This window comes from Cetorhinus maximus, chromosome X (assembly GCF_964194155.1).
Source record: "Cetorhinus maximus chromosome X, sCetMax3.hap1.1, whole genome shotgun sequence".
Classification (NCBI taxonomy): domain Eukaryota; kingdom Metazoa; phylum Chordata; class Chondrichthyes; order Lamniformes; family Cetorhinidae; genus Cetorhinus; species Cetorhinus maximus.
The window spans coordinates 10,858,010-10,885,504 of record NC_135917.1 but is presented as its reverse complement, the minus strand read 5'-3'; the positions used below and the strand labels follow the sequence as shown (position 1 = coordinate 10,885,504).

The 27,495-nt window shown below is 44.7% G+C and overlaps 1 protein-coding gene across 6 annotated transcripts in view; it reads right to left on the bottom strand.

The window, feature by feature from the left end:
* LOC144672737 (rho guanine nucleotide exchange factor 25-like) overlaps positions 1-27,495 on the bottom strand; it is a 327,184-nt gene that overhangs the window by 20,626 nt on the left and 279,063 nt on the right. For 5 of the 6 annotated variants that reach the window (XM_078534695.1, XM_078534696.1, XM_078534697.1 and 2 more), the window contains 5 exons: positions 11,456-11,545; positions 10,777-10,869; positions 6,669-6,719; positions 4,082-4,159; positions 2,799-2,990 (listed from right to left, as the gene is read on the bottom strand). In XM_078534695.1, the coding sequence (XP_078390821.1) occupies positions 2,799-2,990; positions 4,082-4,159; positions 6,669-6,719; positions 10,777-10,869; positions 11,456-11,545 (504 nt within the window). The remainder of the gene's footprint in view (positions 1-2,798; positions 2,991-4,081; positions 4,160-6,668; positions 6,720-10,776; positions 10,870-11,455; positions 11,546-27,495) is intronic. The other variant, XM_078534698.1, reaches the window with a different exon arrangement.

Below are 27,495 nucleotides of genomic sequence, written 5' to 3'. Positions count from 1 at the left end.
CAGATCCCTGTGGTACGCCACTGGACACTGGCTTCCAGTCACTAAAGCATCCTTCTGTCATCACCCTCTGTCTCCTACAACTAAGCCAATTTTGAATACACCTTATCAAATTACCCTGTATCCCATGTGCATTTGCCTTCTTTATAAGTCTCCCATGTGGGACCTTGTCAAAGGCTTTGCTGAAATCCATATAAACTACATCAACTACACTACCCTCATCTACACACCTGGTCACCTCCTCAAAAAATTCAATCAAATTTGTTAGGCAAAAAAAAATTCAATCAAATTTGTTAGGCAAATTTCTTTATTCCGAGGATATTTTGTTAATCATTTTCAAAGAGTTTGTAAGATTGATAGGAGGGAGTGTTTTCAGCATTGAGACTGTAGTAACTGTCAGCTCCCTCCAGCTCCACAGAGCTATTTAGCTCCTGGCTTGTTAGCGTGTGAGAAAAGAGTTTGAGACTGCCAGCCCAGCTGATACTGAATTGTGAGATGCTGGCATCGTCTTACTAGTAGGGTGGCCAATTGTCTGATTTTTATACCGGACAATCTGGTTTTTAGGCAGCCTACCCCCACCCACTGCCCGATTTGAACCGGATGCCATATTGTCCAGTGTTTTTATTCTGAAGCGCTCAGCCTCGAGGGAGGCTTTTAAAATCAGAATTTGCCTATATCGGCAAAAGCCCAGCCCAGGGCCACCGTAGGGACCCTGCAAAGATCCTATGGGGTCTATCCATGTGTGCATTCTTATAATGCCCTAACGCTACATCGCTGCGCAGTGATTAACATAGACATAGAGCCACACCTGCAGACTATCAACATCAGTCTAGTAAAAGCTCTCTATGTCTGTCCGTTCCTTATTTCTATTCTCAACCTGGGTGTTCCAGCCCATAAAATGGATCGGGTTACTAGGCAGTCTTAACACTTGTATGCACAGTTCCTGATTAAAAGCATCACTCGATTTTCTTAAACCTGCTTTAGCTCCTCCAGGGTTCCTTATAAGCTGGGGAATGTGCAATCTTCCCCATGTTTAGCTCGCTGGGTTCATCATGTAAGGTATTCTTACTTGTTTGAGTAAAAGGTTCGAATCTATAGTTATTATTATTATTAATAATAATTTATTTGACAAGAGCAAATGCCTGTGTGTATAGGGGTTGGCAGGGATTTCTGGTGTTCTTGAGATGGGTGTAACCCACTTGTTTGGCAGCTGACAGGGATAAGAAGACATGAAGAAATCCATGTGCTTTTCTGCAAAGAGAACACAGTTAGAAAGGAGAGCGGGTTGTTTTGCCTCAGAATGAGAGATTCTTGGGGCCGGGGCCTTGGGGTTGTTTGTGACTTGAATTCATCTGGCTCAGTTTGGTGCCAAGGTGGCGCGTCCAATGCTGGAGGATTGTGGGAGAGGGAAGAGGTGACATTGGCCAACTTTTGATCATAAAAAGTCAACCTAGCCACAGGTCTCCACTCTGGCTGGATGCATTCCATTTGTCACATGAGCTGCCGGCTCTGATCACCCTGTCCAATCAAATAGCCGCCTGCTTCCATCTCCAGTGCGAAGATATGAAGTGGACGGACAGGAAAAGGCCAGCAGACCAATCAAGCTTGATAGCGTGAGCGTCAAGAGTAAACACTTCTCCCCTCCCACACACCCCCACAGCCATGTAATCTCCCAGGAGAGGGAAAAACAGAGAGATAAAAACAGAGCCAATAAGGGAAAAAGTACTCCAGAATATCCCCCTCCTGAGCACCTCAGGCTATCAAACCAGTCTAAATATTTTTATAACAACATGCATTCATATGGCGCCTTTAACGTAGTACAATGTCCCAAGACACTTCGCAAGAGTGTTATCAACAAAATTTGACATGAAGCCACATAAGGAGATGGACAGATGGACAAAGAGGTAGGAGTTAAGGAGTGTCTTAAAGGAGGAAAGAGAGGTGGAGAAGCTTAGAGAGGAAATTCCAGGGCTTAACTAATAAACAAAAGTTTTAAAAAAAGAAGAAAAGCACAATATTTTTAATGCCCCTATATTTTCCCTCCTGAGGTTTGCTGAGTCCAGGAGATTAATCTTTAACCCCTTGAGACTCCAGGGCAATCCTGGAGAGTTGGCAACTCTTTTCCAGCCTGGAATAGAATAAAAGATGTTGCATTTAAATAGCATTTTATCAAGTCCGCGGGAAATTGTGAAGCGCTTCACATCCAGTTAATTGCTTTGGAAGTGTTATGTCAGCAGCCAATTTTCACACAGCAAGATCCCACAAAATAACACGGGGGAAAGTGATTCGTCAACCTGCTTTGATGGTGAAGGTTGAGGAATGAACGTGGACCAGGATACCCGAGGGAGATCCTGCTGCTGCTATCCTTTTCCTGTTGTGTCGTGGGATTTTTTTACACCCACCTAATCAGGCAGTCAGTTTAATGTCTCAACCAAAAGGTGGCACCTCAAACAGCGCAGCACTGCTCTGAAGTGTCAGTCTGGACTACACGATAAAAGCCCTCAAGTGAGGCTCGAAGGCCTAATTTTTCCAGTCACGGGGACGGAATTGACGGGCCAGCAAAAGTAAATTCCGGCTAAACTCACCGTCACCCGATTCATGAACAAGTCAGAGCACTACCACAGAACCAAGTTGATGTTCCGGCCTGAAAGGTGAGGAAATGCAGACTAGGCTTTTCTGCCCTTCACTGTTATGGCCGTTGGTGAATTTGTGAAAAACCCCCATTGTGCTGAGTGCAGGCAGTGGAAGAAAACGGCCACAGCGCAGGTAACAAAAGGAAAGCTTATCCACACAGGCATTACCTTAATGTTGTTCTTGAAGAGATAACCCGGCAGTGAAAATCCCTTCTTCTTATCCAGTGGCTCGCTGAAGATCACGATCTGTTCGAAGAGAAAAACTCGCCGCTCTTTGCTGCGGGACAGAAAACTAGCGTCTTGTTCAATCACGTGAAAGGTGTCCTGTTGGAGGAGTTTTCCCTGAGCTGTTATTTTGCCCTGGAGCAGGAAGGAACAGAGCGTCTGTCAGGTTTCGCGAAATTGTGGCAATTCAACATTGAGGGGGATGAGCAGAAGGAGGGGGAGGAGAAATGCAAAACACAACAAGCCTGAACCCAACTTTGTCAAGATCATTTTGACTTTAACCTCTTCCCAATGCCACTTTGGGTAACTAGCTTCTGGGAGGAGCACTGATTCTACCTCCCTTTTCCCTCGTGGAGAAATGCTCACCAAGAGTTGAAACCCGTGGATACTAAAGCACATTCTATTCACCTGTGACACTCCGGTCATGTTATCTTTCAACATTGAACTTCTAGGTTCATTCCTTCCATAAATCTAAGGGCTGGATTTTATGTGCCCCGCCGATGTGTTTTTGGCTGGGGAGGGGGCACATAAGATAAGAGGGGTGACTAGACCCAGCACCTTCTCACCCACCCCTGAGCTGTCCCCCATAATACATGGTGTGGGTGGGCACTGAGATTGGCAGCCCGCCCACCGTATGTAAATAAATAATTAAGGGTCGATTGAGCTTGGTTTCGAGCCAATTGACCCCAATATTACGCTGCCCACACCATAACATGGTTGGCATGGCCAGGCAGGTGGGAGTGGGCAGCCCGTACTTTCAAAAAGGTTTTAAAAGGGTGGGAAAGAAAGGGGGTACTATCTTTGAGGGGGCTGCCCTTTTCACATCGTAGATAGTAGCCTCCCCTTCCTTCATCCCCACTGGTACTGCAAAACCCTCAGCCCTCCCTAAGGTGCCCAATCCCTCCCCTGCCCAACACCCCTGACTTACCCGAGCCCAGGATCCATTCGGGGCCTACATCCTGGGCCTGCCCGCAGTCCCTGGAAGCGCCCACTACTGAGCCCTGGCGCTGCTGGGGCTGCGAGAGCTGCTGTCCAATCAGATTGGCCGGCAGCTCCCGAGGGGGGGGGCTCCCCGCACTTTCCTTGCTATGGCCGCTCGGTTGCTGCGGGGAGGAGCTCTTTCTTCATTGGTCGGTTGGCGAGCCCCTCACCCCCGCCCTGAGAGTGACTGACCAGACAGTGCAGGACCAGTCTTTCCAAGGCTTGGTAACAAAAGCAAGACTTACCTCAAAGCCCTGTAAACGTCCCACATTCATCATATCATTACAGCGTCGGGGTACAAAGCACATCACCTCAACAGCTTTCTGCAAAGTGAAAACATCACAAAGAGGATTACCTTCTCTATGCTGACATTTCTGCCATATCATTTTGTGGAGACGTGTCTGTGTGTTATATGGTGGTGTTTTCAGTTGTTTTGTAATGCGGCCTTGAGGGACCATAATAAGGCCTGCTTCTCCTCCTATTTCTCGTGCTCTTCTATTTCCTATTCCTTGTGGTTAGCAGCCCTGTCTCACAATGTATTGTACACAAGTGGCACTGAATTAAGATGCAACTGGCGTCACAAAAATCGCAGTTGGCTCTATGAGCCTTCAGTGCGAATCTAGGATGCTTCCATCTGTCAGCCTTGGCTCAGTGGACGCAGTCAGCTGTCAGAACATTGTGGGTTCAAGTCCCACTCCAAAGACTTGTGCCCATAATCTAGGCTGACGTACTGAGGGTATGCCTGCATTGTCATAAGTGCTGCCTTTAAACTAAGCCATCTCCCTCTCAGGGTGGATGCAGAGGATCATAGAGCACTGTTTTGAAGAAGCGGAGCAGGGGCCAACAATTATCTATCAAACAGCAGCTTAAAAAAAAACAGATTATCTGGTCATTATCTCATTGCCCTTTGTGGGACCTTACTGTCTGCTAACTTTCTCTACATTTCAATGGTACTTCATTAATTATGAAGTACATCCTGAGGTCGCGAAAGGTGCCACATAAAATGGGAATGACCTCTTTACCTTTTCACCTCAATGGGAAAGTTCAAGTAGTTGAATTGTGCAATTTGTTTGAGTGGGAGGTGCTCCACAGTAGACAGGATGTGACTGTAGGAGCGCTGTAACTCTTTCGAGTTATCAACAGATCGCATGTAACTCTTTCGAGTACATTCACAGTTCTTGGTTTCCGGGAGTGGGACATAAACCCAATTGTACATAAGAGGAAGGACAACATGAGCGGGCATGTGTTGTTTGAAGCTCCCTCCTTCAATGTGTAGGTAAAAAAAAAATTAAAATAATTTTTTGGTATTTTAAAATCAGCATCTGCAGATGATCTTAGCAAGATGTCAAGATGGATACAGGTAAGGGAGGTGAAATTGTTAGATTCATTTGAGATCCGGTTAGATAATGTACTCTGGATCTTCCATTTCTGCTTTAGTTGTGTTGGTATCGCAGACTAATATCCGTATTCCGCCAACATTTATGTGGGTAGTTTGAGCTAAACCAGGCGTGAGCTGCTGAGATGGTTGTCCTGATAATGGAAACTTCTAAACGGAAAGAATCTAAAGATGGGTCTTGGAGATTTCCAGTGGTGGGGCCGTGACTATTTCCTTTGGCAGCTTATTCAATTGTGGGAATGTCCTTGGGAAGAAAGATTGTTGATACACTGTCTTGGAAACAAATGGTCTTGGTAGTTTGTGTGGATGGCTACCTCGGGTTTTGCCAGAGGGAGCCAGGTACTTGGTTCCGTCAATTCCTACCAGTCCATTCCATATTTTATACAACATGGCCAGTCTTGGAACCCCTTCAGCTGGTTACCTCTCTCCCCACTCTCAAAAGCCTCAAAACCTACCTCCTTTGGTAAATGTCTGTGGTCATTTTCCTGAACCTTTGTTCTCATTTCAGCTTGGTGTCCACCAGCTCCCTGTAAAGTACCTCAAGACGATTCATCGTGTGAAAGGCACTTTACAAGCCCAAGTTGTTCTTGGGAGTGCTGCCACTCGTATGTAGACGAAATGATAGTCATTAGCTGATAAATTACAGTGGCCCAGAAGTTCTGTGGGGGTTCTGCTGTCTCTAGATGAACCTCTCAGAAAACCAGTGAAAATAGTCTGGGAGCAACTTGTCAAAGTCACAACCACAACAACAACTTCCATATATATATGTATATACAATACATATATATATAACACACACACATATATAATACATATATATATAATACACACACACATATATATATATACATATACACACACACACACATATATATATATATATATAGTGCCTTTAACAAAGTAAATGTCCCAAGAAGTCTCACCAAATTCAATACTGAACCACAAAAAGAGATATTAGGACAGGTGACCAAAAGCTTAATCAAAGAGGTAGGTTTTAAGGAGTGTCTACAAGGAGGAAAGAGAGCTAGAAGAGGAGAGGTTCAGGGAGGGAATTCCAGAGCTTGGGATCCAGGCAGCTGAAGGCACGGCCGCCAGTGGTGGAGCGATGGATATCGGGGATCCTCAAGAGGCCAGAATTAGAGGAATGCAGAGATCTCACAGGGTTGTAGGGCTGGGGAAGGTTACAGAGATATTGAGGGGCGAGGCCATGGGATTTGAAAATAAGGGTGAGAATTTTTAAATCAAGGCGTTGCCAATGTAGTTCAGTGAGCATAGGGGTAATGTGTGAACAGGACTTGGTGCGACTTATAATAGAAGCAGCAGAGTTTTTATTAAACTGAGGTTTACGCATAGTTGAGGATTGAAGGTTGGAGAATGGTAGAACATCAGGCCAGTATGTGTCCCCTTTAAGTTTGATGGTCTAGTAATTGCTGTACCTCTAACTGAGTGGTGTCCAGCTGCGCCTTCTTAGAATACTTCAGAAAATCCTGGAAAGAAAGAAACAAAACAGATAACTTAAGGGAAGATCTGTGTCAGCACTATAAATACTATCAAACAATAAAATGATTGTTTTCAGGCACCAAGCCATTTCCATCTAACACACAGAACATTCCTGCAATGAGACAGCACAGCTTGAAGTTCCTCATTTTAACGCACGGTTTAAGACACAAGAAATGGGCCAACCATTTGCCTGTAATTACTTGGATCATCCAAAATTGTTCCCCCAGTGCCTTGAGCAATAAGAGAGATTCCATGCAGTTACGCTTGTTGAAAGGCTAGTTAAAGGGATCCCGCACTAAATTGCCCAGCCCCTGCTTAACCTACAAATACAGATAGCACTGACTGAAATTAAGCTGGAGTTAGAATAACAGCAGGGTCTGGGAGACGTAGGGGGTGAACTAAATCATACAAAAAGCACTTGGGACATTGGGGAAACCAAGACAAGAGAGTGGGAAGTGTACCACACGCAGCAAATACCAGGGAGTGCCAAGGGCATTCATGTCAAGCCCACCTGTTACGTTGCTGCTTTATCTGCACATAAGATGGCAGATCAGGAATGCACTGCCTGAATTAGCAGGGGGGCCGATTCAATAGTAACTACTGTCTAGAAGGACAAGAGCAGCAGATACATGGGAACACCACCACCTGGAAGTTCCCCTCCAAGTCACTCACCATCCTGACTTGGAAATATATCGCCGTTCCTTCACTGTCGCTGGGTCAGCATCCTGGAACTCCCTCCCTAACAGCACTGTGGGTGTACCTACACCACATGGACTGCAGCGGTTCAAGAAGGCAGCTCACCACCACCTTCTCAAGGGCAATTAGGGATGGGCAATAAATGCTGGCCTAGCCAATGATGGGCACATGCTATGAACGAATAAAAAAAATTGGATGGATACATGAAAAACCTACAGCGCTATGGGGAAAGAGCAGGGGAGTGGAATTAGTTGGACAAAGAGCCAGCATTAGGCAAAATGGTTTGAATGGCCTCTTTCTGTGCTGTAGGATTCTATAGGCCCGACTTTAACTCTGTGTACGTAGATGAGTTCTGAAGGAGTTAAAATCTCGCCGTCTTACCCTAGGAGTACTACATTGTTCTAGCAATCTATGAATGTTGTCTTGTGAATAGACCAGCATGGTTGTTAACAGGATTGCTGAAAACCACCAAACCTGCTCACATCGCTTACGATGTGGTTGCAGTCCAAGTTTTCATAGGATTCAAGCTCCTTATTCAAGCTATGGACCCGCTGAGAATCAGCTTCACAAATTGTGAGGCGTGGAGTCCAATGACTAGTTGGGCAGTGAACACCTGAATTGCTTGTTGCTCCTCGAACTCTGTCGCAGTAAGGAGCTGCATGGCGTAGAAGTGTTAAGCATGGGCGTCTGCCTGCACTGACTGAGGTTACGTCTCCGCGGTTCTCATCATTGTCTGCTGGAGCTTTGGTGGAAAACTCACAACGACCCCACAGAAACTGGGTAAATGTCGTTTACAGAGAATAACACCCAGCAACCTGGTGTCAGGTGGCAAGTTGCAATTTTATTCTCCCTCGGGTTCATCAAAAAATGGTGTCGGGTAGTGCACTCTAAGGGTTAAATTACAGGGGAAATCGCACAAAGTAGGGTCGTATTCTCTGGAATTGAGAAGGTTAAGAGGTGATTTGATCAAGATTCTCAAGATATTAAGGGGAACAGATAGGATAGATAGAGAGAAACTATTTTCACTAGCTGGGGAGTCAAGGACAAGGCGACAGAATCAAAGGCCTTTCAGGATTGAATTTAGGGATAATTTCTTCACACAATAATAGGGGCTTGTAAGCAAGGTACTGCAACAATTGTGGGCAACTTTAACCTTAATATAGATTGGACAAATCAAATTGGCAAAAGTAGCTTTAAGGATGATCTTATAGAGTATATTCAGGAGAGTTTCTTAAAACAATATGTTGTGGAACAAACCAGGGAACAGGCTACTTTAGATCTGGTAATGTGTAATGAAAATGGATTAGTTTATGGTCTCATAGTAAAAGATCCTCTAGGGAAGAGTGATCATAACATGATGGAATTTCATATTTAGTTTGCAGAATGCTGCAGTACAGAAGGATCTGGGTGTCCTTGTACATGAATCACAAAAAGTTAGTATGCAGGTACAGCAAGTGATTAAGAAGGCAAATGGAATGTTGGCCTTTATTGCAAGGGGGGTGGAGTATAAATGTCTTGCTACAACTGTGCACACCATTGGTGAGACCACACCTAGAGTACTGCGTATAGTTTTGGCCTCTTTATTTAAGGAGGGATATATTTGCATTGGAAGCAGTTCAGAGAAGGTTCACTAGGTTGATTCCTGCGATGAAGGGGTTGTCTTATAAGGAAAGGTTGAACAGGTTGTGCCTATACTCGTTGGAGTTTAGAAGAATGAGATGTGATCTAATTGAAGCATATATGATTCTGAGGGAACTTGACAGGGTAGATAGTGAGAGGATGAATTCCCTCATGGGGCAACCTAATACCAAGGCGCACAGTTTCAAAATTAGGGGTTGCCTACTTAAGACAGAAATGATGAGGAATTTCTTCTCTCAGAGGGTCGTGAATCTTTGGAATTCTCTTCCCCAGGGAGCAGTGGAGGCTGAGTCGTTTAATCAAGGCTGATAGACCCATTCTTGATCTAAAGGAGAGTCAAGGATAATGGGGAACAGGCGGGATAGTGGAGCTGAGGTCAAGATCGGATCAGCCATTATTGTATTGAATGGCGAAGCAGGCTTGAGGCCTACTCCCACTCCTATGTTTATGTTCTTATGTTCAAAGGGTGGTAGAAGTTTTGAATTCTCTTTCACAAATGGCAATTGATGCTAGACCAATTGTAAATTTTACAACTTAGATTGATAGATTTTTGATCACCAAAGGTAACAAGGGATTATGGTGAAAGGTGAGTGTCTGGAGTTAGGCCATAGATCAGCCATGATCTCACTGAATGGTGGAACAGGCTCGAGGGGCTGAATGGCTTTTATGTTCCTGGTGGCAGGAATAAAATAGAAAGATAATGCTGATAGGCTGAGATGAAGTAGGGGAGGGGGGCTTGCATGGAGCATAAACACCAGCATAGACCAGTTGGGCTGAATGGCCTAATTCTGTGCTGTAAATTCTAAAATGCTTCCATAAGATTTTAAAAAGACACAAAACAATGACACTTCCTTTTACGCCACATGTTCCATTCAAATACAGTAACACTTCACTTTTATTACAGTTGTAAAAAAGGAACATTTCTGAATATGGACTCATGATGTTAGATGACATCCCCATCTCAAAGGCAAAAATGAATGACACTTCCTCCACATCACAGGTGTAAACAGCTTTCACAATGAAAGCAACAAGTGCCGCCCGCGCCACACGGCAGCATTGGGAAAGTGTCGCAGTTTTCAGCTGGTTAAGGTGCCTCGTTTAACAGCTCCGCATCCGGCCTAGCAGCATTACTGCCATCGCGGTACCAGTGCCTGTTCGGTTATGCGTCCGTTTTAGCGCATTCAAACTCCCGAGTTCCGAAGAGTAAAATTGCGCATTGCAGTGTGCGAGCTCAAAACCCCACGAGAATCAGAAGCAGCCCACAGGTTGACCCAGATTTAGCGATCTGGGCAGAACCAAGCGATGTCTCCCTGCTCGAGGAGATGTGGAAAATTGTGATGGGGTTGTCTTGCAGGGGTGGCCTTTTCGCAGCTTCCGGTAGCTGGCAAACGGGGCATTGGCAGAGGTCTGGGAGCAGAGCGGAAGATGTGAGGTAAATGATAACGGAATAACTCCAGAGTGCTGCAAACCACACACCAATCCAATTGCATTCCTACCACTGGTTTATCCCTAGCACCTCATCTTTGCTGTTGGGGTTGATGGAGACTCTAGTTGGCTAGTTGGGGTAGGTTGATAGCATTCAAAGGTATTTGGACAAAATAGATAGCTAAGGAATGGCAAATGGACCTTAATGCAAACCACAATAAACATCCCCTCGCAAAGCGTTTTTTATTTGTCAGTAGGCCCAGGCATGAACAGACTGGTCCCCACCTTCAGAAGAAGCTGGTACTTCATGATTCTCTGAACGGGTTTGATAAGTAAGTCATTCAGCTGAAGCCTGTGGCCTAGTTGTTGCTTCAGCTCCTGAAAAACAAGGACAAAATGTTACTACGGCAGGCCGATCAGCCTTAGGTCTCCCTGAATATTGCCTTCCCCAAAATTACTCTCACATGGTCACCATATTCACTGAGTCCTACGAAATTGTATACCCTGTTTCTCACATGAATTTTGCACTCAGATAGGTGAAGCCTGTCAGTACTGGGAGTGACACCTGGTCATCCAGCATTAAGATCAGCTCCAGGGTAAAGCTCCCTCTACTCGGCCTTAGGTTTAAACTAAGAACAATGTACGTTTTTTTCCATTTCCCACACCAGTCTGCAAGGCAGACTGTGTGAGATGATTAGTTTTGAACCAATTACTGCCATATTAGATGCTGTAGACTTACACCCACTAGGAACCAATTTGCATGAAATCCTTACAATTGGCAGAGAGAGAGGAGCCTGAGATGGACTCAGAGCCACCCCTCCAGAGATGAAAAGGCAACAAGCAAACCATTTTGCCATCTAGCCTCCCTATTTATGAAGAGATTTTCTAGGGTTGAGGCATGTTACTGTAGAACTTAGTCCAAGTGCTGTGTGTGGAAAGTGAAACCAAAATGAAAGGCACTCACTTCAAAGTAGGTGTCGATGTACTCGGAGACGATATGCTCTGATTTAGGTTTATTCTGGCAATAAACCACGTACATGTGTAACCGTCTTTCCTGGAAAATAATACATGTTCATTCTACTTAAGTATTAACTACAGACAAGAACACACCACACAGGTCCCACACTTCCTCCTAACACACACCAAACATGTTCATTCCTGTTTTTGACCCTGTAATGCACGGAGCCCAGTTTTGCTCCTTCTCCGCTCACTAAGCTTGCATTCGTGACAATGCGCTCATGGCCAAGGAGCCGACTGCAATGCCGCTGGAACACGCTGTGCGAGCCGCTTAGCAAAGCCTACGTCAAAGCGCTGTGGCAATACAAACCGCAGTTGCCGCATGAATAATACTGGAGAGTGCGCCACTGCAACCCCTCTACCAATTAAAATGGACCAACAGAGTCAGCAACGCGAGCTGGTGGACCATTTCTCCAACAAGGGGTATATAGGACATTTTGACTTGAGGAAATAAGCAAAGACAAGGAGGCGAAGGAATGGCAGGATTATGGATGAATAGGAAAGACAATCAGTGAGGATAACTATCCTTAGTCCAACAAGAATTTATGTATCATTGATGTCAAACAGTGCAAGTGCAGCACCAATCACACATCACTTGCGTTATACAGTCCATGTACTGCGAGACAAAGGCTTACCAGCTGCAATGCTTAATACCATTCCTCTGTAAGCTATTTTCAGAGATATGTCAATCGATTTATTTTAAACGGGTTCCATTAAAACAGTGCAAAAAGGAATTGTATACAGGTGGATGAAGCATTCGTCCCCTAATACAACTGCAAAATCAAAGTATGCTTGATGTATACGCTATATAGGAATATAGGAGCAAGAGGAGGCCATTCAGTCCCTCAAGCCTATTCCGTGCCTTTCAATGAGATCATGGTTGATCCTTATCTGAACTACATCTACCCACATATGTGTTGTAGTTATTGTATTCAATGCATACAGTCACATTAATTGGAGGAAACCTTGGCCCACCAATGATTCTGAGTCAAAGCAACCAGCTGATGGATGTCTCCCAAGGTAATGGTCCTTATTATTGGCTGTAAGGCCACGAGTGGGGGCGCTGAATGGGGCTCCCAGCCCCAGCTGCTGGTTAGTGTCGCTACAGCAACATGCAGTCTCCTTGGCTGCCAAAGACTCATCATTCCCTGAGCACAGACACACTTGCAGTCTCTCCGCGGGGTCTGTAATTATAGTGCCACACCATGACAAGCGAGTCACATCACGATCAGTTTTCTTCTCACGGCAGAGTCGAGGCTCAGTATGGAACCGAGAGTCCCAAAAGAGCAGCATATCATCAGCTGCATCACATTCCATCACCCACTAAGGGAGATCTTGTGAATGAGGAAGGGACAGTGCTGATGGCCAATAAATACTTGTAGTTGAGCACATTGAAGGTCCATGAGGAGTAGCTTACCTATTTGGACCTCTTGAGGCCACCTTTTGAAAGAAGGTTTCTGTACGGGAAGTTGTACCCAATTCACTTATCTCCATGGCGACGCGGGGTAGGTGCAGAGGGATTTGACTTTGACAAGCCGGAAAGGGAGTATGGCCCTCAAGTGACCTCTGGCATTGAGGCCATCGTGCCTTCAGCGTTTGCTATACTGGGCAGTGCCTTGAGCTAGATGGGATGCTCAATGGGAGAAGATCTCACATAACTTTCCTCTGGTGCACATGTGGCAACCACCCCCAAGCAACAATAATTGGCTTAAGGGTGCAGGAGGGAGAGGGCCTATAGAAAGCCTGAGCGCCGAGTACTCTACTCGCAGACCCAGTCATTTCCTTTGGGTGAAATTATTCTGATTTCAATTCTTCCCATATTTTTGTTTAGGTACATCATGGGCAGGATTTTGAGTTTTGGGTCAGGGTCCCTGACATCCAGTTTTCCCTGAATTGGCCAATTAGTGGCCAGAGGGCCACTTTGCTTCCCAATTAAGGATGGCACGTGGGCTCTTGAAGCTGGAGGGCCAATTGTTAATCATGGCATTGACGTATAGCGATTCAGTTTGTAGTCGATTAAATTTCATTGAAACTCCAAACTGAGATCGAGAAAACCAAATGAAAAGAAACAAGATGAAAGTCCATCCGGTCAACCAATGCTTTGCCTTGTCAGTTAGGTGGTAACCCCTCACCTTTCCCTGCTGTCAATAGTAATGTTAACTCCCCCGGGGAGGGCTAAATAGCTGTGGCCAAATTCCACTGAGCTGATAGGGCTCTAAGAGCCAGTGTTATCCACGATGCATTGTGAGATGTACTGAGGTCCTTAAATTAACCCCACCCACTCCCCACGCAAATAAGTTTGAATTCCTTAGGAGTATAGGACAGTACAAGATCAGGAATGGCAATCTCCATCCATCCAACTGGTTCCAAAGATCCCTTCTGACATCTGATATCCTCCAATGCCTGCCAAAAAACTCCACCACCTCTTAAATCTTATAACACTGCTGCCCTGAGAGAGTTATTCCACATATTTATCAGCCTGTATATGAAGAACTGCACCTCAGATTTTTCTCATCCAAATTTGACGATGTGCCCCCTTGTCTGTGATCATGTTAAGGTTTGCATGTAAGACATGTATACATGGAAAGAATGGAACAAAACTGGTCCAGAACGGATCCCTGCAGGATCTCACCTCTCACCTTAATCCATGGAGATGCTGCTACCTTAACAACCCTCTTTTGCAACCTTTGACTATTCACCAAGTGAAGGAGGCAGTGGCATAGTGGTTATTGTCACTAAACTAGTATTCCAGAGACCCAGCATGATGGGTTCAAATCCCACCATGGCAGATGGTGAAATTTGAATTCAATAAAAATCTGGAATTATAAGTCTAATGATGGCCCATAAACCATTGCTGATTGTTGTAAAAACCCATCTGGTTCACTAGTGCCCTTGAGGGAAGGAAATCTGCTGTGGCTTACATGTGGCTCCAGACCCAAAGCAAACGTGGTTGACTCTTAAAAATACCATCTGAATTAGGGATGGGCAATAAATGCAGGCCTAGCTAGTGATGCCCACATCCTGTGAATGAATAAAAAAAAAGTTATTCACTTCAAAAGCTTCCTTCCAATTAAGTGCCTTTCTACATTGTAAAATGATATTCCATCAAAGGCTCTGCTGAAGTCTGCGAATGCAAAATATACTGAGTGCATCATGCTGATTAACTCTGTACACTCTCAAAGAGCTCAAACAGCTTTGCCAAGCAATTTCTCTTGCCTATAAATTCATGTTGACTACTTCTTATCATTCCATGCTACAGCCTTGAAATAACTCATTGTTCCATAGCACGTCCATTATCTCTTCTATTAATGGGTCATGGGGCTAGTTTCAGTCAATTCTTCCTTGTTGACCCATGCATGGACACTTGGGCAGCTGCCAATGCTTGCTGTTCTGATGTATGGTGGTTTCACATGATCTTATCAGAATAACTGCAAGATTGTTAATTCATTGATAGCCAGGAAAAAATGGTCAGTACACAACCAAATGTATTCATTTTGTAACACAGCACATATTTATGAGCTAGGTGCCAAAGCAATTTGGCATGAATGACTGTAATAAAATTATTTGTATACGTCAGTGTATAATATGTACATAAAAGCTGTAATAATCAGTATAGATCAGACTTGCATTTTTATAGCACCTTTCACAAATTCAGGACATCCCAGAGCACTTTAGCGCCAATGAAGGACTTCTAAAGTATGGTCACTGTTGCAATGTAGGAAATGATGCAGCCAAATTCTACACAGCAAGCACCCACAAACAGATAATCTGTTTTTTTTAAGTGATGTTGGTTGAGTGTTGACTATTAACCAGGAAGAACTTCCCTGTGCTTCATCAATGTAGTGCCATGGGATCTTTTATGCCCACTTGAGAGGGCAGATTGGGCTCTTGGTTCAAGATTACACTTCTGACAGTGCAACATTCCCTCAGCACTGCACTGGGAGGATCAGCCTAGATTTGGACAAGTCACTAGAGTGGGACTTGAACCGACAACCTTCTGACTCAAAGTCAACTGAGCCATGGCTGACACCTATATAATAGTGTAATTAGAACTTATAAACACACCCAATACCTATTCTAACACACTAGATCATGGCACTCCTAACACATCAAACATGATTGACCCATTTGTGCCTTACAACCAAACTTTCCAGGCAGTTTATGAACATAATAAATAGGAGCAGAAAAAGACCATTCGGCCAGTCGAGCCTACTCCACCATTCAATATGATCATGGCTGATCTTGGGTTTCAAGTCCTTTTTCCCACCCATAAGACCATAAGACATAGGAGCAGAAATTAGGCCATTCGGCCCATCGAGTCTGCTCCGCCATTCAATCATGGCTGATAAGTTTCTCAACCCCATTCTCCCCCCTTCTCCCCGTAACCTTTGATCCCCTTACCAATCAAGAACCTATCTATCTCGGTCTTAAATACACTCAATGACCTGGCCTCCACAGCCTTCTGTGGCAATGAATTCCATAGATTCACCACTCTCTGGCTAAAGAAGTTTCTCCTCATCTCTGTTCTAAAAGGTCTTCCCTTTACTCTGAGGCTGTGCCCTCGGGTCCTAGTCTCTCCTACTAATGGAAACATCTTCCCCACGTCCACTCTATCCAGGTCTTTCAGTATTCTGTAAGTTTCAATCAGATCCCCCCTCATCCTTCTAAACTCCATCGAGTATAGACCCAGAGTCCTCAAACGTTCCTCACATGTTAAGCCTTTGATTCCTGGGATCGTTCTCGTGAACCTCCTCTGGACCCTCTCCAGGGCCAGAACATCCTTCCTGAGGTATGGGGCCCAAAATTGCTCACAATATTCTAAATGTGGTCTGATCAGAGCCTTATAAAGCCTCAGCAGCACATCCCTGCTTTTATATTCTAGTCCTCTCCAAATAAATGCCAACATTGCATTTGCCTTCCTAACTACCGACTCAACCTGCAAGTTAACCTTAAGAGAATCCTGGACTAGGACTCTCAAGTCCCTTTGCACTCCAGATTTCTGAATTCTCTCCCCATTTAGAAAATAGTCTATGCCTCTATTCTTCCTACCAAAGTGCATGACCTCACACTTCCCTACGTTGTATTCCATCTGCCACTTCTTTGCCCATTCTCCTAACCTGTCCAAATCCTTCTGCAGCCTCCCCGCCTCCTCAATACTACCCGTCCCTCCACCTATCTTTGTATCATCTGCAAACTTAACCAGGATGCCCTCAGTTCCTTCATCTAGATCATTAATGTATAAAGTGAAAAGTTGTGGACCCAACACTGACCCCTGCGGAACTCCACTAGTCACCGGCCGCTATCCTGAGAAGGACCCCCTTATCCCCACTCTCTGCCTCCTGCCAGACAGCCAATCTTCTATCCATGCTAGTACCTTGCCTCTAACACCATGGGCTCTTATCTTACTGAGCAGCCTCCTGTGCGGCACCTTGTCAAAGGCCTTCTGGAAGTCCAAGTAGATAACATCCATTGGCTCTTCTTTGTCTAACCTACTCGTTACCGCCTCAAAGAATTCTAACAGATTTGTCAGGCATGACCTCCCCTTAATGAAACCATGCTGACTTTGCCCTAAATCTCATCCTTAATAATGGACTCTAAAATCTTACCAACGACCGAGGTCAGGCTAATCGGCCTGTAATTTCCCGTCTTTTGCCTCACTCCCTTCTTAAACAGGGGGGTTACATTAGCAATTTTCCAGTCCTCTGGGACCCTCCCTGACTCCAGTGATTCCTGAAAGATCGCCACTAACACCTCCACTATCTCTTCAGCTATCTCCTTCAGAACTCTGGGGTGTAATCCATCTGGTCCAGGCGATTTATCCACCTTCAGACCTTTCAGTTTTCCTAGCACCTTCTCCTTGGTAATGGCCACCATACTCACCTCTGCCCCCTGACTCTTTTGAACTTTGGGAACACCTGTTCCCTTCGCCCCTGATTCCCCGATGAGAGACCAGGAATCTATCTCAGCCTTAAATATATTCAACGATGGAGCATCCACAACCCTCAGGGTTAGAGAATTCCAAAGATTCACAACCCTTTGAGTGAAGAAATTTCTCTTCATCTCAGTCCTAAATGATCGGCCCCTTATCCTGAGACCGTGCCCCCGTGTTCTAGATTCCCCAGCTGGAGGTCTTGTGGTACAGTGAGTAGCATCCCAAACTCTGAGCCAGAAGCTCTAGGTTCAAATCCCACCCCAGGACTTGATGACAAAGGAAGATGTGTGCCTGGCATAACTGAGCAGGCTGATCGTCAACCTACAGATCCTTCTGATTATGACGATGGTAGGTGAATAAGAGCAAGAGTGTTTCCTGGGCAGTTAGAACAGTGTGATAGCTGCAGCACAACAGCATCCCCCATGTTAAAGGACTCCATGCACCATGGACCCTGTGGCAAGTGTCCTCCTTGCTTTCAGAGACTGCTAGAGAGAGAGATTCCCCAGCCAGGCCAAACAATCTCTCAGTGTCTACCCTGTCAAACCCCTTCAGAATCTTGTAGGTTTCAATGAGATTGCCTCTCATTCTTCTAAACTCCAGAGAATATAGACCCAATTTACTCAGCCTCTCATCACAGGACAACCCCCTCATCCCAGGGACCAATCTTCGCTGTCCTGCCTCCAAGTATATCCTTCCTTAAATATGGAGACCAAAACTGCACACAGTACTCCAGGTGTGGTCTCACCAAAACCCTGTACAACTGTAGCAAGACTTCTTTATTCTTGGACTCCAATCCCCTTACAATAAAAGCCAACATGCCCTCTTCTTTCTTAATTGCTTGCTGTACCTGCGTACTAACTTTCTGTCTTCCTTGTACAAGTACACCCAAGTCACTCTGAACATCAACATTTACAAATTTGATGCCTTTTTAAAAAATATTCTGCTCTTCTATCCTTACAACCAAACCAAATAACCTCACACCTCCCCACATTATACTCCATCTGCCACTTTGTTGCCCACCCAACTTATATAGGTGTCAGTTGGCAACCTTCTTGGCTTAGAGTCAGAAGATTGTAGGTTCAAGTCAATCACATTTGGTTTGTCAGGAGTGCCATGATGATTTATAGTGTGTTAGAATAGATATTGTGTATTTATAAGTTCTAATTATACTATTATATAGGTGTTTATATCTCTTTGCAGACTCTCTGTGTCCGCCTCACAACTTGCGTTCTCGCCTAGCCTTGTATTGTCAGGAAGCATAGATACTCTCTACCTCTTCATCTAAGTCGTTAATATAGATTGTAAATAGCTGAGGCCCCAGCACTGATCCTTGCAGCACTCCACTAGACATAGCCTATGAACCTGAAAATGCCCCTTTTATCCCTACTCTCTGTTTCCTGTCCATTAACCAATCCTCTATATGTGCTAATATATCACTCACAACTCCATGAGCCCTTATCTTGTGTATTAACCTTTTGTGTGTCACCTTTTGGAAATCCAAGTATATTACATCTACTGGTTCTCCTTTATCTATCTGCTAGTCACATTCTCAAAAGAAACTCTAATAAATTTATAAATTTGTCAAACAGGATTTCCCTTTAGTAAAACCATGTTGACTTGTTCAAATTATACTATGATTTTCTAAGTGCATTGTTAAGACTTCCTTAATAATAGATTTCAGCATTTTCCTGATAATTGATGTCAGGCTAATTGGCCTGTAGTTCCCTGTGTTCCCTTTCCCTCCTTTCCTGAATACTAACTTCCAATCTACTGGGACTGTTCAAGAATCTAGGGAATTTTGGAAAATCACAGCTAGCACATCCACTATCTCTGCAGCTATCTCTTTTAGAACCTTACAGTACCTTAGAACAGTGACATGTAGGCTATCAGGTCCTGGGGATTTGTCAGATATTAGTCCCTTGAGTTTCTTCAGTACTTTTTCTCTGTTGATATTAATTACCTTAATTTCCTCACTCTTATTAGCACCTCGGTTACCCTCTATTTCTGATATCTAACTAGTGTCATCTTCTATGAAGACAGACATAAAATATTTGTTCAATGTCCTTGCCACTTCCTCATCCTCTGTGATAATTTCTCTTGTCTCTGTTTCCAAGGGGCCAATGTTTACTTCAGCTACTGTCTTCCTTCTTATATACTTGCAAAAGCTCTTACAATCCTGGCTAGTTTCTATTCTAAACATATTCTACTTTTCTTTCCTTTATCAATGTTTTGGTGGCCTTTTGCTGGTTTCTAAAACACTCCTAATCATTGGAATTACTACAATTATTTGCTACATTATAAGCCTCCTCTTTTAACCTAATACCATTCCTAACCTCCTTAGTAAGCCACAGATGGATCTTTCTCACTGTGTTTTTATCTTTCATTCAAATGTATTTTTGTTAAAGATTTTGAATTGTTTCTTTAAATGTTTCCCACTGTTTATTCACTGCAATACTTTTTAGTCTGTTTACCCAATCAACGTTAACCAGCCTTCCCCTCATACCTATGTATTTGACTTTGTTTAAGTTTAAGATTCTTGATAATGATTGGAGCATGTCATTTTCAAACTTGATGTGAAATTCAGTTGTATTATGATCACTATTTCCCAGTGGATCTTTTACTGTGACATTACGAATTAACCCTGCCTCATTGCACAATACCAGATCTAAAATAGTGTTGGTTCCACAACATACTGTGCTCCAAGAAACTGTCAAACAAGCATTCTTCAAACTCATCTTCCAGACCACCTTTGCCAATTTGATTGGTCCAGTCAATATGAAGGTTAAAGTCCCCCACAACGATTGCATTGCCTTTGTTACAAGCTCCAATAATTTCCTGTTTAATGCTGTGTCCAACAGTATAACCACTGTTAGTGTGCCTATTAACTATTCCCACAGGTATTTTCTGACCTTTGCTATTCCTAATCACTACCCATACTGATTTGACTTCCCGATTTTCTGAGCCAAGATCTTTTCTCACTAATGTCCTTACTTTATTATCAGGGCCACCCCTCCTCCTTTTCCATTCTGCCTGTCTTTGCAAAATGTTGTGCACCTTGGAATATGTATTTCTCAACCTTGGTCACCTTGCAACCATTTCTCTGTAGTGGTGATCTAAACCATTTATCTCTACATGTGCCACTAGTTCGTCTATTTTATTGTGGATGATCTGAGCATTTAGATAAAGTGACTTCAGTTTTTGTTTACTACTATCCCCTGCGTAGACCTTACTCTCTGATATACTATTACCGTTAAACTCTCTGTCCCTTCCTGTCCCACTGAACTTGTTTTTATCCATAGAAACATAGAAAATAGGAGCAGCAGTAGGCCATTCAGCCCTTCGAGCCTTCTCTGCCATTCAATATGATCATGGCTGATCCTCTATCTCAACACAGTACTCCCGCTCTCTCCCCATACCCCCTGACGCCTTTAGAGTCCAGAAATCTATCTATTTCCTTCTTAAATATATTCAGTGACTTGGCCTCCACAGCCCCTGTGGTAGAGAATTCCACAGGTTCACCACCCTCTGAGTGAAGAAGTTTCACCTCATCTCAGTCCTGAATGGGAATGGTCTACCCTGTATCCTGAGACTGTGACCCCTTGTTCTAGACACCGCCCCACCCCCTACCCCCCCACGCAGCCAGAAGAAATATCATTCCTGCATCCAGTCTGTCCAGCCCTGTCAGAATTTTATACGTTTCAATGAGATCTCCTCTCATTCTTCTAAACTCCAGTGAATACTGGCCTAGTCGGCCGAATATCTTCTCATATGACAATCCTGCCATCCCAGGAATCAGTCTGGTGAACCTTCGCTGCATCCCCTCAATAGCAAGTATATCCTTTCTTAGGTAGGAAGACTAAAACTGCACACAATACTCCAGGTGTGGTCTCACCAAGGCCCTGTACAGCTGTAGTAGGACATCCTTGCTCCTGTACTCATGTCCTCTCACAATGAAGGCCAACATACCATTTACCTTCTTAACTGCTTGTTTTCAGTGATTGGTGTGCAAGGACACCCAGGTCCCTTTGTACATCAACATTTCCCAATCTATCACCATTTAAACAAAACTCTGCCATTCTGTTTTTCCTACCGAAATGGATAAATTCACACTATACTGTATCTGCCCACTGCCCACTCACACAACCGGTCTAAATTGAGCATCCTCTCATCAGCAAACTTGGAAATATTACATTTGGTTCCCTTATCCAAATCATTGATACATTGTGAATATCTGGGGCCCAAACACTGATCCCTGCAGTCCCCCACCACTCCTACTCTCTGTTTCTTGCCTACTAACCAACTCTTTTTTTTTTCATTCATTAGATGGCTTGTGGGCAACTTTGGCCAGGCCAGCATTTATTGCCCATCCCTAACTGCCCTTGTTCAGAGGGCATTTAAGAGTCAACCACATTGCTGTGGGTCTGGAGTCACATGTAGGCCAGACCAGGTAAGGACAGCAGATTTCCTTCCCTAAAGGACATTAGTGAACCAGATGGGTTTTTACAACAATTTCATGGTCACCATTAGGCTTTTAATTCCTGATTTTTATTGAATTCAAATTCCACCATCTACCATGGCAGGGATTTGAACACAGGTCCCCAGAGCATTACCCTGGGTCTCCTGTTTATTAGTCCAGTGACAATACCACTACACCATCACCTCCATACACCAGTACCTCTCAACCCATGCCAGTATATTACCCCCAATCCCATGTGCTTTAATTTTACACACTAACCTCTTATGTGGGACTTTATCAAAAGTTTTCTGAAAATCCAAATACACCATATCCACTGGTTCCCCCTTATCTATTCTGCTAGTTACGTCCTCAAAAAACTCCAGTAGGTTTGTCAAACATGATTTCCCTTTCATAAATCCATGTTGACTTTGTCTAATCCTGTTGATATTTTCTAAGTGTCCTGTTATCACATCCTTTATAACAGATTCTAGCATTTCCCCTACTGCTGATGTTAGGCTAACCGGTCATGTTGATATAATTTTTTATTACCTCAACTGTTATCTTTTGATCTCTAAACCTCCCTTCACCTGAATCCTCCACCCCCTCTGTTAGTTTAAAAGCCATTTTCCCTACTCTGACTGTTATAGAGTTGATCTTCAGACAACTTTTCTCAGTGGAAACATTTGGTTTTATTTACAATACAGCAGCGGCAACTACATGCGTCCATCAAACTCCACAACTAAGAAGTCCTCTCTCTGTAGAGGTTCCCCGCATTGCTAACACATTGGTTCACACAGATCATGTGATCTTACAGCACAGGATTATTCTTTAAGCTACAGTCCCAAAACTATAGTTATAACATTGACTATATTTGCTGGTGCACTCCTATGTTTGTATGCTCTGTCCTTTCCTGTCACACTCTGGTTATCATTACCTGTATCGCTACCCTGCACTATTGCCTTGTCCTTTCTCTTTAACTTTCCAAATCTCCCCTCCCATGAACACTACATCCTCCCGCCCCCACACCACAGTATTTAGTTTAAAGCCCTCCTCCACAGTCCTAGTTATACAACTCATCAGTACACGGTTCAGGTGAAGACTGTTCCAACGGTACAGTGCCCTCTTTCCCCAGTATTGGTGCCAGTGTCCTATGAATGAAACCCATTTCTCCCACATCAATCTTTGAGCCATGCATTCAACTCTCTGATCTTATTTATCCTATGCCAATTTGCTCATGGTTCAGGTAATAATCCAAAGGTTGTCACCTTTGTAGTTCTGCTTTTCCATTTAGCTCATACTCCCTCAGCAGAACCTCTTTCCTAGTCCTGTGTCATTGGTACCCATATGCAGGACAACTGGATTCTTCCCCTCCCACTCCAAGTTCCACTCCAACCTGGAGATGTCTTTAACCCTGGCACCGGGCAGGCAACACAGCCTTTGGGATTCACGCTCTCGGCTGCAGAGAACAGTGTCTATTCCCCTAACTATACTGTCCCCTACCACAGTACATTCCTTTTTACTCCCCCTACTTGAATGGTCTCCTACACCACGGTGCCGTGGTCAATTTGCTCAGTTGCAGTCCCTGCTCTCATCCACACAAGCTGCAAGAACCTGTTGGATAATTGCAGGGATGGAGGCTCCTCCATTACTACTTTCTGGATCCCCACATCTGCCTCACTCGTAGTCACACCGTCTTGTCCCTGACCACTGATCAAATCTGGTTAGTGTGACTGCCTCCTGGAATAAAGTGTGCAGGTAACTTTCCCTGTGCCTGATGCAGTGTCTGCAGCTCGGCCTCCAGCTCATCAGCTCTGAGCTGAAGTTCCTCGAGCTGCAGACACTTGCTGCAGCTGCGATTACTGTGGATCACACTGGTGTCCGCCAGCGCCCACATGCTGCAGCTGCAACACATCACCTGCCCTGTCATATTTACTGTGTTTTATTTAACTAATTAGGTTTCAAGTTTAGAAATATCACTCCACCGTTTTCTAGTAATGTTAAGTAGTTTAACTAGTTAAGCTATAAATTTAATGCAATACTTAGATTTCCCCAGTACTGCCCCTGTTTAAGGCACAATCTTAAAACTCAACAACCAATCACATACATGCTCACGTAATTAAAGCTTTGAACACTCACTAGCTACTGGAGGCTGAAACAAGGTATAAAAAACAGCTCTTCCTTTCTCATCTGCACTGAATTCCCACCTGCACCAAATTCCCAAGTTAGGGCTCATTCCTTGTCACACTCAAGTCTTGTCATCTCCACTTTGAATAGTGTCATCCCTACACATGTTTCCAGTGTCCTGAGTCCGACCTCAGGCTTGATCCCTGAGTTGGGTCTGTTTTCTGTTGTTGGCAACTTTCGAGGTGATAGGGAGGATCAGCTGTGGCTCAGTCCATAGCACCCTCGCCTTTGAATCAGAAGGTTGTGGGTTCATGTCCCACTCCCGGAAACCAAGAACTGTGATTGTACTCAAAAGAGTTGCAATCCGTGACTGTTGATAACTCGAAAAAAAAAAAAAACTTTCGAGTTGATAGTTTGAAATCGTGCCAGTGGCAAATAAAAGCCGGAACAGAGATGACCGCTGTGACATGAAGCCGCAGGAGGGCCGTATTTCAGGCGCTAATTGGCCTACTAACCCCCCCAGCAAAGCGCACGTCGCATTTCCATTCTGAAGTGCGCTGTCCGCCATTTTGTGAAAAGGAACTTGCGCTGGCAGCAGGAGTGCATGCAGACCGACATCGAAAGGTTGAAGATCCTTTCTATAAATTAGGATCCTGAACTTCTCCCAGCTTACCGATCGCCCCAGCGCTTCATGTGCTGAGCTCGTCCAGCACAACAACTAACTAGTGGGAAGGGTCCCTTCGACCATTGCCCGATGGATGGGCCCAACCCACTGCTGGACAAATGAAGCAGCCCAAATGTGGTCAACTGCTGGACAAGTACTCAAAGTGCTTTTTATTTATGCTAGCAGAATAAATAAGCACAGTTTATTTATATAAAACAAGAAATGAAATACTAAGAGCAGATTGCACTTCTTCTCCCGAGTGTCAGCAGCCTGTATTGCCAACATAAACAGCCAACCTTGCTCTTGCCTGCTATCCAAATATGGCACGCCTTTTTAGCAGGAATCACTGGATAGTGATCAGGAACAGCAGCTGACTTACTTCCTCCTCCTTAGGACAGGAGCCTTGAGGCCTTGAGGTCATCCTCCTCCCAGTTCAGAGACGCTGGGATAAAATGGAGTATTGGCAACTCTCGCCTGACTGAGGTCAGTCAACTCAGCGCAGGCAAAGGGCTGAATTGTTGGACCCTGCCGAGATTGGGAATGGAAGTGGACGGGGCCTGAGCGTTACAAGGCCAGCCTGTGCGCTCGTTTTCCAACCCCATTCCTGACATCGGCTGTTGTCACTGACGTGGGTTTGAGGCCTAGGAAGGCTGCTTGCTCCTGCAAGGCAAGCAGGCGATTTGGCTCGATAAGAGCCTTGTTAAAAGTAGGTAATGAAGGCCAGTTAGGATTTTTCAGTTGGCCTCCAGTTTCCTGATGTGGCGGATGGGGGGGGGGGTGGAGGTGGGGGGGTGGGGTGGGGGGTGCAGGTCAAATGCCCGGAGGCGGGCACCCAGGTTACCAGTGTTCCAGGGCAGGGCTACAGGCCCTTGTACTGCAGCCAGGTGCTTCTCTGAAGCTGGGAGGCCTCTGATTGGCCCTCCAGCTTTGAGAGCCTGAACTGGACAGGGAACCCGTCACCATGCCAATTAAGGACAACATTTTGACTTTAATTAGTTTCTCATCAAAGGTGGGCTTGGGACCCAAAAGTAGGCCCCACTGCTGTTCCCCGTCTCTGTGAGGAAAATTCGGCCCCAGGAGTCATGTGACCTTACAGCCCTGTAAGGAATTTAATACGTATGACGTACTGGTTGCTTGACAATTCCACCTTGGTCAGGTAATGGGTCAAGCAACAGATGAGTCATCCTCCTCCTGACCTCTGACCTGACCACGGAGATGCTGATGTGACCACATTCGGTACCGGTGAGCTCAGGGCTTGTTGCTGGTGATCTGGTAGCTTGCCTTTCCATTTGCTTTCGCTTTCTTTCTGCAGAGCTCCAACGCGCTGCCTCTCATCTTCCTCAGAGAGCGTCCACATTCACCTGGCCCGATTTGTGGGGAGTTTTCTTTTCTTGAGCTCACACCAGTGAGGCAACATCTCTTCTATCAGCGTTGCTGGGTACGTTAGCCACCAGCCCTGTGTAGTCAATTGGGAATCCAGATGTGGCTAATAATGGTTCTGATCAGTGAATAAAGAGCAGCCAATGCTTTGTTGTCAGAGGTACCAATAGACTGAGTTACTAGGTAGATGTTAAAGATCCCATAGTATGATTGGAAGGAGAGACAGGAGGCTTCTCAAATGTTGTCCGGGCCAACATTCCTCCCCCAATCGACACCGCCAAAATCTCATTGCTCGTTGTTGCTGGCTGCAGAATAACAGTTCGATGTCTACACAAAATTCCTAGCGTTTCAAGAATAATTCATTGTACGTGAAGTGCTTTGAGACATTGCGCCAATATAAGTTGCTAGATCTGTGCAAAACGGCCCATTGAGACGAGGGAAGGGGGGGTGAAAATTGTGCTGGGTGGCATGACAAAACAGGAGGTGGCAATTTGGCAGCCCACCTTACACTCTGCCCATTTTTGCAGCGTGGGTGTAAAGCAGGTGGCAGATTCGCTACTGCCCATTTATGTGCTGATGCCCAAGACCAGTGTCACCCACTGATGTAGTTCAAACTGTCATAACTGTGATCCTTTCACCGTCAAGTTGTCCTCTTCTCAGTTAGGGTTGCCAACTCTACTTGGGCGTCGTACTGGAGGTGTCATTACATGACCTCCTGCCTCCAGGTGCCCTACGCCCATGCTCCTGCCATTGGTCACCCAACACGTCCATCTTTGCGATGCCCCGCCTTCCAATGGGCAATTGGAAAGTGAGCAAACTCTTTGTTTGGATTGGATGATTCTTCACTCTTAGTCAGCTTTCTCCCTGCTCATCTCTGGGTTTTTTTTTGGCAACTCTTAGGAGAAAGTGTTCAAGAAAAATTAAAAACAAAACCTCCAATCTTCTTCTGATTCCCCGATGATTTTCCTCCTCGATTTTTGCTCCCAGCAGTGGCCCGGAGATTAATCTTCAATTCCTGGAGACTCCAGGACAATCCCGGAGGGTTGGCAACTCAATTTGTAGTCCCGGGAGGCTCAGGGAAGAGGGGGGGAAAATATCAGAAACACAGCCGTTTCTATGGAGGGTGAACAAGGGAATTTGCTCCATTATTGGGACAATCTAGTCATTGGGAGATACCCCCTATCGATGGATATATGGCTGCAAGGGCTTGCTCTCAGAGGGCAGTGTTGTAGCTTATTGAGGTACAGAGTAATGAGACCAGTGGCATTCACTAGAAAAACAGTGAGGGACAACTGCAATGTTGGAAAATTTTAATCAGGCCACAATTTAAAAATTACTTCAAGATTCATTGCGATTTATTGCTTCAAAAAGCTATCTTTGTATGTAAAACACATATGATTATAAAAGATAAACATATTAGTGTGCCAATTG